General features: G+C 32.9%; 2 protein-coding genes across 2 annotated transcripts; one reads left to right on the top strand and one right to left on the bottom strand.

Annotated features, from left to right (window-relative positions):
* Positions 1–1,279: 1,279 nt before the first annotated feature.
* LOC21394045 (7-deoxyloganetin glucosyltransferase) lies at positions 1,280–3,787 on the top strand. Its single transcript, XM_024176034.1, has 2 exons — positions 1,280–1,888; positions 2,481–3,787. Exons 1-2 carry the CDS (start codon positions 1,339–1,341, stop codon positions 3,428–3,430), a joined length of 1,500 nt encoding a protein of 499 aa, XP_024031802.1. The 5' UTR covers positions 1,280–1,338; the 3' UTR covers positions 3,431–3,787.
* Positions 3,788–8,141: 4,354 nt separating this feature from the next.
* On the bottom strand, positions 8,142–10,685 carry LOC21394044 (F-box/kelch-repeat protein At3g27150). The gene is made up of 3 exons (XM_024176040.1): positions 10,597–10,685; positions 9,335–9,843; positions 8,142–9,059 (listed from the first exon to the last, which is right to left on the bottom strand). The coding sequence occupies exons 1-3, from the start codon at positions 10,683–10,685 to the stop codon at positions 8,329–8,331; spliced, it is 1,329 nt and encodes a 442-aa protein (XP_024031808.1). The 3' UTR covers positions 8,142–8,328.
* Positions 10,686–17,598: the final 6,913 nt, after the last annotated feature.

Raw genomic sequence — 17,598 nt, 5'->3', positions numbered from 1 at the left:
TTGGTATATTTTTTTTAAATATATATATTTTTATTTTATGATGGGACAAATTAACAACTAATTGTATAGAGAAAAAAAAATAATTGAGAGACTACTCATAAACTTATACCTATTAACTTAAATATAAATCGTTCGATGTTCATAATAGGAAGGAACACTCTCTCTCTTCGAATGTACTACTAAAGTATGCGGAAATTTCCAGCCAATATTTCACGTAGCATATACACACTAATAACTAACATTGATTCAAAACAAATATAAATCATTTGATTAGAATTATTTTTAATTTACGTGTATTTTTTATAAGAAAAAATACTGTAATAAATCATGAATCATAATTCAAATCATGATTCATAATTTAAATCATGATTATTGAACAAGAAAGTCTGAACAACAGTTTTGTTAAAAAAGATTCTAAATGACGTAAATGCACCTGCCTTCCATGCATTGCCCATCTTCTAGAATTTGTCAATTTCCAGGATCGCCGCAATCATTTTTTATTTTTGTTAACACCAATGACAATGAAACGAAATTTGTTATGGTCTTTGACCATCCGAGTACTCCAGTCCATACAAGGCACTTGACTTTGATGTTAGTATGACAGAATTGAGGAGCGAGCTAGAGGACATTAGCAAAAGAGCAATGGAATCTTCTCCAAAAGCAACAAACAAGCCTCACCGTTAAAAATTAAAATTATTTATTTATTTTATATATATTTTTAATGTGATATGATTTTAATTAGATTTAACGGTTAAAAATTAAAATTATTGATAAGATGGATTATCAAAAAAATTCAAAAAAAAAAAAAGATTTTGGTATATTTTTTTCATTTTATGATGGGACAAATTAACAACTAATTGTATAGAAAAAAAAAAAAAGAATTGAGAGACTACTAATAAACTTATACCTATTAACTTAAATATAAATCGTTCGATGTTCATAATAGGAAGGAACACTCTCTCTCTCTTCGAATGTACTACTAAAGTATACGGAAATTTCCAACCAATATTTCACGTAGCACATACACTAATAACTAACATTGATTCAAAACAAATATTAAACTTCAATTATTGAACAAGAAAGTCAATGACGTAAATGCACCTGCCTTCCATGCATTGCCCATCTTCTGTAGAATTTGTCAATTCCCAGGATCGCCGCCATCATTTTGTATTTTTGTTAACACCAATGAGAAACGAAATTTGTTATGGTCTTTGACCATCCGAGTACTCCCGTCCATAGTCCAAGGAGTTCAATTATTGGATACAAAAAGGCACTTGACTTTTTGATGTTAGTACGACAGAATTGAGGAGCGAGCTAGAGGAAATTAGGAAAAGAGCAATGGAATCTTCTCCAAAAGCAACAAACAGGCCTCACGCCGTGTGTATCCCACACCCAACACAAGGCCACATAAACCCAATGCTTAATCTGGCCAAATTGCTTCACCACAGAGGCTTCCACATAACCTTCGTCAACACCGAGTTCAACCATAAACGAATGCTCAATTCTAGAAGATGCAAATCCCTCGACATCTCGCCGGACTTCCGTTTCGAAGCTATACCGGACGGTCTTCCTCCTCCTCCGACCGGCGATGATGATGATGCCGTTCAACATGTTCCAGACCTCTGTGAATCAATCGGAAACAAGTGCTTGTTAGACCCGTTTCGCAACCTTCTTGCCAGGCTCAACGAGGGCAGATCGTCTAATGGCTTCAGTACTGTTAATCCACCGGTAAGCTGTATTGTTTCAGATGGTATTATGACATTCACTATTGAAGCTGCAGAAGAGCTGGGAATACCGGTTGCGCTCTTTTGGACTGCCAGTGCCTGTGGCTTCATGGCCTATAAACAATATTGGGATCTTGTTGATAAAGGTCTTATACCACTCAGAGGTATAAAATTAAATATACAAAAAACACATGCTTTGATTTTGCGAGTGTTTTTTTTTTTTTTTCGACTTACACTTATTAGTCGAATTTAGGAGGTGCTTTTTATTGTATTTTCCAAGCTGTGATATATTTGGTATGTTACTAGTCGAATTTAGGAGGCGCTTTTTATTGTATCACCGCATTCAACTTTGGTAACAGAAATTGGACTTTCTTAGCCGAGGCTCGCGTATATTTTTATTCATGTCATTGTAAGATTGCGCTCTCTTTACGGTCATTAATTCTATATTGCTAATACCAATATAGAATTGGACTTTAAGATTTGAGACTCCATTCTAAGAGGTCAAACTGTTAGGTAAATTGGCTCAATAGTCTTATAAGTTTATTGATTATTTTTATATTCAAATGATATGTCAAAGTTTAATCTTGTAGTATTTTTACCCTTTTACATTTGGATGTGTCAAATGATTTATGTGTTGGTCAATCGTGTGCTGTTTTTGCTACTTCTTGTGTTTTGTGTCTTGTGCTATTTGTTCTGTTCTCTGTTTTGCATTTTGTTCTGTTTTTTTTTTTGTTAGTTCTTTTGCATCTTGTGCAGATGAAAGCTACTTAAGAAATGGATATTTAGACAACACTATTATAGACTGGATTCCTGGAATCGAAGAGATTAGACTGAGAGATATTCCAAGCTTCTACGTAAATAGTAGCACAAATGCAAATGAGTACACAATGATGAAATTTATCACAGCGGAGATAGAGGCAACTTCTAGAGCTTCCGCCATAATCATAAACACTTTCGACACGCTGGAGGACAAAGTGTTGGAAGCTATGAAGGTGTTATCACCTCCCCTTTACACGGTGGGGCCCATTCATGAGCTTGTGAAAATGGCTCCAACGACTCCTATCGGATCCAATCTCTGGAAAGAACAAGTGGAATGCCTCCAATGGCTCAACTCCAAGCAACCCAGATCGGTGCTTTATGTCAACTTCGGAAGCATCATCTTCATGACCTCAAGTTCCTTTCAGGAATTCGCTTGGGGTTTGGCCAACAGCGGGAAACCCTTCATCTGGATAGTTAGGACTGATCTCATTGTCGATAGTGATTCAGCAGTTGTTCTGTCGCCGGAGTTTCTAGAAGAGACGAGAGGGAGAGGTTTCGTGGCGAGTTGGTGCCCGCAGGAGCAGGTCTTGAGCCACCCGTCTGTCGGGGGGTTCTTGACGCATTGCGGTTGGAACTCCACCCTCGAGGCCTTGAGTGCTGGCGTGCCCATGATTTGTCGGCCGTTCCTGTCGGAGCAGCCGACCAATTGTAGGTTTTTGTGCACCAAATGGGGCGTCGGTTTCGAGATCGAGGGAGGAGACGTTAAAAGAGATCAAGTGGAAAAGGTTGTAAGGGAGTTGATGGATGGAGAGAAAGGCGAGGAGATGAGAAGGAAGGCCGTTGAGTGGAAGAGAAAGGCTGAGGAGGCCACTGCGCCTGGTGGTTCTTCATGGCTAAATTTTGACAAGATGGTCAAGGAGGTACTTACGGCAGCATCATCAATGTAAGCCCTAAGATTATTGGACGAATAAGTCTAAGAGCACCAATAGAAAGTGGACCAATGCTATGAGACTATTTGATAAGACTCGATTTCTATTAGTTGCGGTGCTTAGTATAAGTTTTGTTACTCCACGGTTGTATTTTACATTATATTTACGTGATTTTCGACCAACAAAGGAAATACATGATTTCTGTTTTATTGTTGAAGATCCCATTCTTCCGCTGAATCCCCGTCCATCTTGCAGCTTCTGTTGGGTTTTTGTGAGTTGAATGGCCATGTTGTGAACTGGGCTTATGTGATGGGGAAGGGTTGAGATTGGATGTAGGTGGAAGTTTCAAATAATTTGTTTTTTCTGCAGAAAAACGTTTTCTTCTTTTCTTTTCTCTCTCTGTTTTTTTTTTTTTTTTTTTAAGTTGCTGAATTTAAATTATTTGTATATGATATAAATTTATCTCCTTAATCAAACAATAAGCACACCTGTGAACGAGTTACGGACCAAATGGCCTGATGCAGGCCGAGGGGGTTGTGCGTTTCGAGCCTTGCCACACATAAAAAGGGACAGTGGCGAAAACTATTTCCTGTTCTGCAGTTTTCTGCGTAGTTCCAAATTTTCTACAATGAAACTCAGATCCACACAACAGTTTTATATGTACCATCAATCAAACTCAATTTAAAACAAAGATCAACACCAAATTTCTAAACTTAGAGGTCTCAAATCCAGGGAAATTGAACAACTTTCAGATAACTGGATGCAATTCAAGTCTTATGAACTCAGATGCTTGAGATTTAATTCATAAAAAAAATTTTATTTGCGTTACTGTTTTATACATGTTTTTTAACAATGTCGTTTTTTTCAAGATTCTTTTCCCTTTAAACGTATTGTTTGCCTACGCCATATCATTTTTATAAGATGTCTTTCCGATTACGATACTAGGATATCATTTTTGAGCTGTTGGTATTCTGTTAGTAGTTTTATGATTTTTTCGTTTCTTTAGGATGTCGTTTTCTACACGACTTTTGTTTACCGATGTTTCTTTGAGTTGTCGTTTTTCTTCATGCTCCTGTTTTCTTTAAAACATCGTTTCCAAGGATTCTCTCGCTCTATTTACGTTTCCAATGAATTTGGCTTTATATGATGACGTTCTTGTAAATGCCATTCTGTATGCTACGTCGTTTTTAAGATTCCAGTCAATAAAGACACGATGTCGTTTCTGCTTGATGCTTTCTTTATACGACATGCCGTGTCCTGTGAGATGTTGATTTATGCATCTTGTCGTTTGAGCACTCTCCTTTAGCATGATTTTGTATATTAACATGTCATGTTAGTTGAACGAGCTTTTAATGGTTACGTTTCTAATAGAAATCTGATAATGTGATAAGAATTCAGTTTCATTAATTGTTATAAATTTTTTTTGATCAACTGTTAATTTATTATAACCATCAAATTAACATCTTATGACTAAAATAATGATACCGATTAATAAGTAAATATTAGAGTAATTATTAAAACTATACCCATGTTAGTTATATGACTTTGTTTCTTGTTTGCTTTGGCCTATGATTGACGGCGTTTTGTACTATTATTATTATTATTATTTGCTAGATTATTATTCTCCTTAGGTTCCGGATTATGTCCCTAGCCTCGTTATACCGTGACATGTCGTCTTTCTAGCATGTCGTTTTTTCTTAGATGTCTCTTTTACTGCGTCGTTTTTGTGCTTATGCTCTACTGCTATTCGATTTGGAATTTTGGAAAGAACATATTCTTTTTGTCTAGTGAGTCCTGTCTACCTCCTATATTTTTAAATATTAAAAAGAGAGAGAGAAAAGGAAATAAGATAGACGGATAGTTTGGATTGAAAATAAAAATTAATAACAGAAATTTTGAGGAAAGATGATAAATAATACTTTTACGTAAACACGAATTTATAAGGTACTGAAAAATGGTATATACCCTCTGTATAAATACCATATTTTCTCATACCCCAACCTTTTCAAGGATAAAGGATAAAAAAGATCTAAAGAAAGGACAAAACTAAAATAAGTAAATATGTTTTAAATTCCCCCAAATGAAACAAAAGAAATGATAGGGTCACCTTTTCTTCTATACGGTACTGCACCTGCTAAGAGATAATTTGAACAGGTTGCTTTCCTTTGCTTTTGAGTGATTTCGTCGAATTAATAATCTTTTAACATAAAAGTTTCGTTAAAGCTTAATTCATCTTGTAGTTGGAATCCAATTTCATCACTTTGCCTTACCAGAAATCCATGGCATGTTTATTTACGCGTAATCAGAATAAGAATGAATCAGAGTGGGTGAGATTCGAAGTGGGTAGAATTCAGAGTGAGGAATCAGAATAAGCTGTTTACTTAGTGATATTATTCAGAATCGGAATCATTTCAAATCTCATTTATACGTTTACTTACACATAAAATCAAAATAAAAAAGTGTAAAAGTACTAATATACCCTTTAAATCAATTTGATATTTTCAATTTAAAAAATATATTGTGTACTTATTATATTAAAATGAATCATAATTAAAATATTTAGTGTAATAATTGGGTACTAAAATAATAAATATAAATTGTACAACTATTTAAAATATAAAAATAAATTTTTAAAAAATTTAAATAAAATAAATAAAAATAAAAAATAGTGTTAAAAATAAAAAATATTATTAATTTATTAAAAAAATAAAGTACATATTTATTATATAAAGTTAACAATAATTATGCTAATATTATAATATTAGGCAAATAAAATAATAAATATATGTTGCATTTATTATTTTTTAAATTTTATTTTTAATTGTGTATTTATAAGTAAAATAAGGGTATGATAGTAATTAATATTAATATTAGGAATGAGAGTCTCAATCCTAAGGGCATGGGAGTGCCAATCTCATTCCTCAATCCCAAATTTAAGTGAGACCTACCAATCTCACTCTCATTCCAGGATAAAAAAGTGCAAGTAAACATGAGATTGACTCTCATTTTCCATTCTCATTCTTCAATCCTGATAAGTAAACATGCCACCAATGTACTAATTAATAAGATCAGATCACAATCCTCCGGAAATGTAGCTTTGTTTTAGCTTGAAAGGGCAACGAAGCATTCATTTCTTTTTATTTCTCTTGTCTTTGCAATCCCACTTCAATTGCCAATTGACGACCCTTTTCTCATTTCTATATGTCACGATGGATTCCATGGGGGATTCCATAGTTTCAAATCATGATTCTTTGTGGCCTCTTGAAAAGTGAGAGTCCATTTGGTGGCATCTTTTTAGTCTTTTTAGTCCTTTCTTTACTACTTTAGCGTCGTTTAAGTGTCCATTAAGTTGTTTTTAAGATTATTATTATTATTATTTTTTTTTTTTTCCAGTTATAATGCATGTGCCTTTTTATGTCACCACTTTCCACCAAAATTTTCGCATCTCCATCGTCGGCCCTTAAACAAGCTGACTCAAAGGTTGATTAGTAGATATATATATATATAAACTTGTTATATTATAACTCTGCTCTTATGTCGTTTTCACTTTTTTGTGGTAATTGGGTAGAGGACCAATTTGTTCAATTCCAAGCACCTTCGAGCCACTAATTGTGTTGTATTGTGCTTTATAATAATATGCTTCTTGAATAATTTTGCTTTGTGAAAGAAGCGGTTCAACTTTGCTACTAAATTATAACATATTGGTGTTTCTGTATCAAATATTCTGCTTTAACGAACTTGTTTGGTCCACTTTTGGTTTTGATGCTACCGAAAGTCTTTTAAGTCAATTTTGGTAATGGAAACTTTATTGGGTCGTTTCCTTGCACTCTATGAGGAGACAGGACTTGTCCATGAAAGCTCAAGTTGTTGAGCCGAAACAGAACAACTTCTAAAACTGCAATAGTCTTAGCCACTATGTCAAGCGACACCTGAAAACAAGATCATCGAAGAACAATTATTTATGTCCATCAAACGAAAAAAAAAAAAAAAAGAATTTTGTTTATGTCGCGGAAATTTTCATATTACTAATTTAGATAGTAGGATCACCAGCTCCTACAAAATGAGACTGTGGAGAGGTTTTGACTTTTGACTTGTGGCAAAATGAAGGATTTCTAGATCACCAAAAACAGTTAATCACGTTACAAATGTACGGAAAATCTTATTAATCTCTATTTGTGATTTAATTACTATAATTTAGCAGCCTATTAAAACCGTCACATAACAATGTAAAATTTACTATAATATATATATATATATATATATTTTTTTACCTAGTGGTTTTAATGTATACAGTAATGCATCATAAATAACGATGCTGATGGACCAAACCAGGTTGAACATAGCCAAGGCTAAGTAGACACAATATTAAGTAACCTCTTGTTCTTAACAGAGCATTATACAAAACAAAGAATAGTGAAGCAAAGAAACTGAATTTGATACATAGCTAATTCCTATAGTAAAATCTGGACAAAAGTATTGGCTTTCATCTAGTATCTAAATGAAGCAGTAAATTAAACTATGAATGTAGTTTATATAAACCTAATAAGCTTCCTCTGGTTTTAAAGAACATTATTAAGATCAAATAAACTAACACTTGGAAAAGATAAGAAAGAGTGAAGCAGATAGCTAAAATTTGATACATAATTCTGGAGATAGAGCTGACTAATAAAACTACCACATTAATGTCACACCTTAAGAAAAACTAGTAGCACACAAGGATAGAGGGGAGATACCAAATTGACTAGCTGTAGTAGTACTCATAACAACCTTTTTTTTAACTTCCAAAATGTACCTCTTATTTTAGCACACTTACAAGACTAATTAGTACTTAACAGACAACATCTTCAAGCAAGCATCTTCAACCTTTTTTAACTAGTTGAGTTCCCTGCCTAATTAGTACTTAACAGACAACATCTTCAAGTAAGCATGACAGCGCAGTTGCAGATGAAGGCGTTGAGCCGGTTGCCGCCGTACTCGAGCAGCCTCCAATTCAGCACCTCAGCATCCGGATTAGGGCGACACACGTACATCACTCCGAGCCCCTCTGCAAAGGCATCACCGTTGCCGCCAATGACTAGCAGCTCGTTGCCAAGGGACTTAAACGCGACGCCCCAGCCGCCTACAGAGCCTGCGGCCACGGGGACAGGCCCTAGCGCCCTCCAGCTCTTGGCTTGCTTCGCATACACCTTGACTTGGTTCAACGAGGGGTCGAGCGAGTAGAGCTCATCGTCGACCACCGCAACGAGCGGCGGCGACCTCAAGGCCATCACCACCGTCCCCTCCAACATGTTGGGAATCAGCTGCCATGTCTTACTCTGCACATCATAGGCCTCAGCGCAAGTCAAAACACCATCTACGCGGTTTCTTCCTCCAATGACGTAGAACTTCTTGTCCATATAGAAACCTGAGCAATTCCCTCTCTTCTTGTGCATGTCCGGGAGAGACTCCCACGTCTCGCTCTCTGGATTATACCTCTCGGCGGAGCTCAAGTATTCGCCTTCAAATAGCCCGCCGGCCACATACCCAAAAGCGCCGCAACTCGCCCAGGCGAACAAGTTCCTCGAGTTGATCATGGAAGGGCCTTTTAACCACCTGTTTGTGACCAGATTGTATCTCCAGATACAACAACCACCATTGTCTTCCTTTCCTAAAATCCCATCAATATCATTATAAAAATATCGGTATCAGTGAAAATATTGCACAATACTTCAAATTTGGTGAGTTTCAGAAATTATTATTTTATAGTGTTAGATTTTAACACTTAGACCAGACAATGAACAGGTTATGTTGTAACATAGGAAGAAACTCGAAAATGTAAAAGACCCAATATATTATGATAATTTTGAAAAAAAAAAAAAAAGATAAAAGAACTCACGACCTCCTATTATGATACGATGTTAGATTTCGATAAAAGGTACGTGCCTGAAACGAGAAGGTGAGTACCGACACAAAGGGTCTCCTTGTCAGCATTGTGGAAAGCGTAGTTGCCGGGTAGGTGGGGGAGTTCTCTGAGGGCGTTGAAATGACGATCAAAGGCCCACCAGTTCTGACCGGCGGCGAGCATGAAGACTGTCGGTTCTTTGAACCCAAACTCTCTCCTGACCTTGTATATCTCGCCGCTCTTTAGGAGTGACAAGAATCTCTTGTTAACGAGAGAGAACTTACCATATTCTGACCTTGGAACTCTGGCCAATATCTGAGCTTCGACCTCATCAATCAGCTGAGGCACTTTTGATGAACAGTAATCTGCATCCTGAGGTTCTTCACGGGAGGAATGATAATAACTTCCTTTTCCCTTGTGGGAATTATTGGAATCATTAATTGTTTGAAAATCTTCATTTGTTTCTTCTAAGCCGATCTCTTGTTTGAGTTTCTTCTGTTCCAACATTGGTGAGAAGAAAGTACCCTTTTGAGAAGTGATCAAAATTCTTCTGTGACAAACAAACAAATTACAATCAACCAATAGAAATGACTACTATTAGCTTTGTCAAAAGAGGAAAACAAAATAATAGGTAATTGACATTATTGGTCCTTAATTTTTTTATTAGGTGACAGTTTAATCTTTATTTTTTTTTAGTTTTAGCAAAATGGTCCTCAAGCTCTTAAATTGTTAGCATTTAAACCATTCCAATAATGCCAATTACCCCAAAATAATTTTAACTACTTTGAGGTTTTATAAATATAGAAAGATAAGAACATATAGAGATAGTACTAATTGAAAGATATAGACTCCATGAGGATTTCACATACCTAAACAAGAAGTAGTAGTAGTAGTAGTGCAGATCAAAGTCAAACACCAACTTCTTCAAAGGACTAATCACAGCAGAACCCTATTTAATAATAATTAAAAATGAAACCATAAATATTTCTCATCAAATAAGATAGAGACACTATTGCATCATGTGTTTGACCAATATTTAAAGCGCAAACACACGCATATATATGTTTGTTATATATATATATATATATATATATGAGAGAGAGAGAGAGAGAGAGAGAAGCATACCAGAGAAGTAAAGGGAAATATCAAACGAGAAGTTTTTCACAATTTTAAGGGCCTAAGGCACTAAAGATGTAGATGGTGAAGATATTAGAAGCAGGAGAAAGGGAGGAACAAGGAATAATGGCCATGCAACGAAGGCCATTCAAGGACAGAGATTTGTTAGAAAGAGAAAATTAATTACTTCTTCAACTCCAACCAGGACCCAAGGAGAGAAGACCAATCTGTTGGGTCTTTACGCTTAGTTTTTGTACTCTCCCATTTTTCACCCATTGTACTATCCCCAACAATATAATATTAATTATATATTTAATTAATAATTATTATTATAATAATCACTGGCAGCCCCCACTAAGAACACCACCAAAATTTTTAATGTGAGAGAGAAAGAAAGGTTGATGATATCTTTCCTTTGATCCTGGGGGTGACTGATGAAACCAGAGGAGATTTGTTCTTTTTTTTTCCCCCACCTTTTCTAGCTCTTTCTTTTATTTTTCTTTATTTTTTATTTATTTCCATGATTCCAAATATGATAATCTCTGGCCATGTCGGGGGTTGGACACTAAACCCCCTTGCTCATGGGTTGTTGTGAGTTGTGACAAAACGCGCTTAGTCTTCACATAAATTGTTTGTATAATAATATTATATCAAAACATGAAAATACAGTAAGAAAAATACTATCTCGATCCTAAGTAAAAGCTTTCTTACCTTTCTTTTAGTTCAACTTTTATCTTTATTGACTTGAATGCATAAGTACGAGTAAGCCGATTTAGTTCAGAGTTTTCTGTACACCTAAGAATTTTTTTTTCCTAAAAAAAAAAAATAACGTAGAAAGCAAGAGATTAGAATTCGATTCGAGTTTTGCTACAGTAAAAAGTTTTCAAAAACAGTCACATCTAGCTTTTTTGTTACAGTAAAAAGCTCTCACATAAAGTCACATATCAATTCAAATTAAAAACTCGAATCAACGAACTACACGGACCCTTAGTTATATTAGGCCTTAGGAAAATCAAAGGTCACCAAATAGATGACTAGCGGCTTAATCATGTATAGAACAATGCCATTGAGAGTTCTATTAACCCTCTTTAGCAAAGGTAATGAGAACTGAATTCACTTTAACAAGTTGATTAATTTTCTAATCTGAGGAAGGTGGCCAACTTCACTTAGCTGTCCTGTTTTTTTTTTTTTTTTTCTTTCCTCTCTCTCTCTCTCTCTTCAAATAATATTATTAATATTAGAATGAAATAGACAATTCACCAAATTAATGTAGGAAACTACACGTGCATTTGTAATTTTGCATGCGAACGCATATATAATTTGGACCAGCAATGATAATTTCTCTCGTGACTTCTCCTTTCTTTGTTAGAGATTAGAGCACGTAAAATATATATTTTATGGGAAATTATTTAAAATTTATATTAATAAATAACTTATTTACCAATATATAAAAAATAATAAGTCTTATTATATTTTGATTTTTTTTCATTTATCAATTTTACTCTTTTTCTTTTTATTTTATTTCATTTTTTTCTCTTTCTCTTTAAATCTCCTTTTCTCTCTTCTCTCGCTACCTGTATTCCTTCGTAAATCCTTCATTTACAAGTTAAATTCTAAACTTTACTAATATAAGATAAAAAAAAATTTTAGTTATACTCGTAAAGCTAAGATTTAAAGTATGATAAATCCATGATTTACAATCAGAACGCAAATTGTGTTATTTGTAAATCCTTGATTTACAGTGTAAATTTAGGATTACCATCAAAATACAATTTTTGTTCATTCGTAAATCTAAAATTTACCATCAGAACTCATATTGTGTTATTCGTAAATCTTGAATCTACACAGTAAATGTAGGATTTACTATCAGAATACATTATTATGTTATTCATAAATCATGAATTTACACAATAAATCTTAAATGTTACTATGAGAACACATATTGTGTTATTCGTAAATAGTATAAATTTAAGATTTATTGTTACTGGATTTTATTAACTTTACTAATATAAGATAAATATTTTTTAATTTTGCTCATGAATCTTGGATTTAGCGCACTATAAATTCATGATTTACCATCAGAACATAGATTGTATTTCTTCATAAATGCTGGATTTACAGTGTAAATTCAAGATTTACTATCATAATACATATTATGTTCATTTACAAATCTTGAATTTACATCGTAGAGAACAAGGAGATAGAGAGACATATGAAGAGAGAGTCAAAGTAAATTTTAGGATTTTTTTTATGTTTTAATTAAAGGCATTTTTGAAATGTTAATTTAGTGTAAATTCAAATTTACATCTATTAAGCCTATTTACTAATTAATTATAAAACTTGCTCTATTTATTTTTATTGTCTTTTTAATCAGACCTATTTCTCTCAATCTCCCTGTTTTTATTTTATTCTAATCTATACCATTTCAAGATAAACATCAATGGGTTGGGAAGAATCAAGTTAGGGGCGAATTTGGAACTTGATTAAATTAATTAATTAAAATCATCCGGTCTAGTGGGTTTTAATAAATTTGCTCATTAAGTACTTTCTAATTATTGATACACACGTTTTCTTTAACTTTAATTTGTTATGACCAAATTCCATTCTCCAAGAGCTAGCCTTTCAAACTTTTGAACTTATTGTAACATAGTACTAAAGTTCTTAAAAGGATCCGTAGGTAATCTGGTAGAAGTGATTTTGATGTAAATAATTAATTACTATATGGTTACTAAGATGATGACAACTGGCTTGTAAGTAATTTACTGTATAGTTTCTAACTTACTAAGATGATGACATCTGGGTTGTAGGGAGATACTTCCGATGAGTTAAGCTCATCTTTAACAGTTTCTACCCAAAAAGAAAAAAAAATCATCTTTAACAACGACCATTTTTTATGGAAACTGATCGCGGATTCCAACAACTGAATAAACAATACTAGGGTCGTCTTACACACTACACTTATATCTATATGTGCGCATATATATATATATATATATATTTACTTGTTTATTTGATATCAGAAAAGATGTAGACATCATATTAGAAATATTCAGTGACATGATGACGATGAGGGTGGTTTTAATCTTTTTAAAACCAACTCGACAATGTGTGTAGAGCCTTGTTAATTACTGTCATAAAATTATAGGTTTCCTATATTTAGGTATGGTATTTTTTTTTTAATAAAGGAAGATGTATTTAAAAATCAGAGAAATATACGCTCTAATTCTGATTGGATGATTTCAAATCATAAAGAAACTTAATCTTAATAATAGATTGGTTCAACCATTAAATTTGAATGAAGCACACCGTGAGATAACACATGCATTATATTCTAATAAAGGAAAATCAAAAGGGCACACTGAGCACATACAAGGATCTTTCAATAATACATTTATAATCAATAGAAGATTCTGATTAATTGAGACTAAGAGACCTATATCCATAAGGTCCGCAACAACACTATTGTGAAATGTCACAAGTAGATTTGATAAAAACTAAATCGAGGAGTGGGAAAATCACCTCTATTATTACAACACAAACGCCAAAGTATCAAAATAGAAAAATACACATCCTACTCAGTAGAAAAATGCATCGCCATTATTGAACTAAGAAACCTAAAGACCTCTTAACACGAACAAAATCACTGCGGTAAGCCGGCCAACATGACCATAGAGAATATATCAGCAAAGACCCACACAACTCCACCATCCGGAAGCACCACCAAAGCACAATGAAAACCCATGTGACTCTACTATCAAGAAGCACCACCACGCGACTCCACGGACGTTGAACGCCCATCCACAACCGGAGTGCCTCCCACCCGGCCTAATCCAGCCACAACCTAACCACGCCACAACCACTCGAGCACTAGTAACCACAAGATATCCATGAACACTGCGTGACATGCAGCTCAACCATATCACCGTACCCCGAGCAATGTGTCCCTTATCCTTGTAGTGCCACCCCAATTAGTACCGTAATTCGACCCAGCCTAGTCCATGCTACCCAAACTAAACTTACGTACCTAAGCACCCTAAAACCTAGGTCATGCTACCAACCCTAAATCCCAATATTTAACGACACAATTAATTTTGTACATCTTTACTAAATATAAACAAAAGCAAAAGCAAAAATTACAAATTACTAAAGGTTGGCAATATACAATTTCATTCTTTTAATTGGAGTTAATGTGGTAATATGTTAATTAAAAGACAAATTAAACAAAACAAATAACAAAAAGAGGCTGGGAAATGGGAATCAATAACTTCATCATTTCTGTTACTTGGAATTAATTTTGTAATATGTTGACAAACAAATCAAAAATAAAACCAAAACCAAAACCAAAAAAAGCAAGGAATCAATAAACTTTGTCATTTTTTTACTTGAAATTTATTTTGTAATATGTTTTTTCTTGTTAGATACCGATCATATTGCGTCTCGGTCTACGTTGTAAAAATTTACAGAATCATGATGTATATGTTACAAAATCCTATTGGTGAAAGTGATTATATATATGACATAGTTCATATACATGATGTGTGTGAGAGTTTGCCGAGTTGGTCAGGTTTACGCTAGGATTAATTATGAACTCACCCCAAATTCTGGTTGTATATAATGAGAGATTAATGATAGATAATAAACAAATTAGGTACTATATATGATCAGAACTCTTGAAATGTTACAAGCCCTTGTCATGGGGTTGCTTGATGATCATGATCACCAACATCAAATGCATATTTATGGTGATTAGTGACGATTAATCTCTGTGATCATCATATGAAATCCATATCTGATGCTGATGGGTTCCCGCAATATAATCTTTCTAAATCGTTTTTAATATATTATTTTATTATCAAATGCAGAGTAATCTATAATCTCATAGGGACACTTTAGAGCTGGTCTAGATCAAAGAGCTAGTAACCATACATTAATTAAATATACGAATCACAATTAAGATTAAGACGATATATCACCAACGAGTAACCCAAGGAAAACATTGGAATATTATAGATCAGCAACTGGGTTTAATATTTAATTTAAGTACCATTAACATCTATCCTACTCAGATTGTACTAATCGAGAATATTAAGGAACTAATTAAAAACTCCCATTCGATTAGTTTTATCACACCCAATGACAAGAAGATGCCACGCCCTAACCCTAAAAAGTCCAAGACCATTGGTTTAAACCTTCTTTTCAGAGTTCTTTTCTCCCTTAATTATTATTCTATTCTATTACTTTAAGTTTTTATGTTATCTTTCCAGTACTGATTAGTGATGGTGGATTTGGCTCTTTTTTAATTTTCGGCTCTTTTTTTGGGAGTGACTTGTGAAAGGTTCTTTATACTTTATACATGATATTATCTTTACTCATGACCTTATTCGTGTTGATTAATAGTCCAAGAATTTATTTTCACAATCATATATATATATATATATATTAATCCACCGGTATATACAAATCTTATTAATATTTACAAAACCTTAATTATTTTACAATGGTGAATATAAACTATACCAATACAGAAAAATAATGCTAACGTAGGTCACTTAAATATGACTGAATCTTTAGCGCCAAAAAAAAAAAAAAAAATAGCGGTTTTCTTAAATGGCTCGTAGTTTTCTAGTCCTAAAATATCGTAATGGAAACAATATAATAATATTTCTTTGCCTAAACTCTGTTACTCTTTTTGGGGTCGCTGATCTATGTCACGTGTCATCAAGTAACCAAAAGATGGGATTTATGTAAAACAAACAAATATATGATGTCATAATTGTGTTTTCAAACAATGCATGCTTTGAATGAATGCCAATGCTTTCTATTAGCAAATGCAGGAACAGAAATATTCTATCTACAGGATTTAATAATTTTGAAATACTAAAAATAATACTCTATCAGTAGGATTTTATTTTAAAGTATTGTTAAATCTGTTTTTTTTTTAAAGTTGTTAGATATATGCATTAATTTTTCTGTTAATATTGTTTATAATTTCCTATTATAATGTGAATTTGATGAAATTTAATGTTACGGTAGTAAGCTTCCATATGTGAATATATAGGAAGCTTGTTTTTTTATTTTATTTTTCTGATGAAGTTAATTACCTGATCAACCAATATTGCGTCTCGAAAAAAAAAAAAAAAAAAAAAAAAAAAAAAAAAAAAAAAAAAAACACCAATATTGCGTATCGTTAGATCTGAGTTACGTTTTTTTTTCCCCCCTTATATTAGTCAATAATATATTTTCTACTGTACCCACTAGGCCAAAAACTATGGACAAACAAATAATATCCGTTATATATATATATATATATAGCAGTACTATTTGAACTATTTATATATAAATCAATTTCAAAATTAATAAATAATTGAAAAAATGGATAATTTAGCTTTAAGAGTGCGTTAATCTGGACTTTTATCTTTTACTCTTGATAAATACTATTTTGTTAGTATAATTATTTGACTAAAAAGGTTATAAATCAAAAATAAAGAGTAAAAATCTTGACACATACACTTTCAAGGGGAATTTGTCAAGATTACCCAAAATAATTAGATTATATAAGATTATGGGCCTGTTTGGGATAACTTGTGGTTGTGCTTTTAAATAGTAGAAGATGATAAACATAAATTGGGGCTTTTTAATTAGTGTTTGGATAATGCCTAAAAAAATACTTTTATATCTAAGAAGAGCTTTTGAATCTGTTTGGGTAAAAAAATCAAAAGCACTTATTGTTATGAAAATTATGTAATAAAAGAATATAGATGGTATATTTAATTTGTTATTCACAAATAAAAGGTTAAAAATGTAAATAAAAAAAGCTTTTTATAAGCACTTTTTTCATAAGCACTAAAGAGATAATTTGTTCCAAAAGTGTTTAAAAAAGCAAAAAACACTTTTATGGCATGTTTACTTACCAGGATTGAAGAATGGGAGTGGGGAATGGGATTGGCACTCCCATGTCCCCCCTTGGGATTGAGACTCTCATTCATAATATTAATATTAATTTACTATTATACCCTTATTTTACTTATAAATACACAATTAAAAATAAAATTCAAAAAATAATAAATGCAACATATATTTATTATTTTATTTGCCTAATATTATAATATTAGCATAATTATTGTTAACTTTAATATAATAAATATGTACTTTATTTTTAATAAATTACTAATATATTTTATTTTTTAAA

This window comes from Morus notabilis, unplaced genomic scaffold (assembly GCF_000414095.1).
Source record: "Morus notabilis unplaced genomic scaffold, ASM41409v2 Scaffold784, whole genome shotgun sequence".
In the NCBI taxonomy this organism is placed as follows: Eukaryota; Viridiplantae; Streptophyta; class Magnoliopsida; order Rosales; family Moraceae; genus Morus; species Morus notabilis.
This window is presented reverse-complemented; position numbering and strand designations above follow the sequence as displayed.

Bases quoted from the DNA above. Each gene is read 5' to 3' on its own strand.
- LOC21394045 (XM_024176034.1), top strand. From the start codon at position 1,339: ATGGAATCTTCTCCAAAAGCAACAAACAGGCCTCACGCCGTGTGTATC. The intron at 1,889-2,480 runs GTATAAAATTAA...CATCTTGTGCAG, and splicing joins AGGTCTTATACCACTCAGAG to ATGAAAGCTACTTAAGAAAT.
- LOC21394044 (XM_024176040.1), bottom strand. From the start codon at position 10,685: ATGGGTGAAAAATGGGAGAGTACAAAAACTAAGCGTAAAGACCCAACA. The intron at 9,844-10,596 runs GTAATTAATTTT...TGTTTGTCACAG, and splicing joins TCCTGGTTGGAGTTGAAGAA to AAGAATTTTGATCACTTCTC. The intron at 9,060-9,334 runs GCACGTACCTTT...ATGGGATTTTAG, and splicing joins TACTCACCTTCTCGTTTCAG to GAAAGGAAGACAATGGTGGT.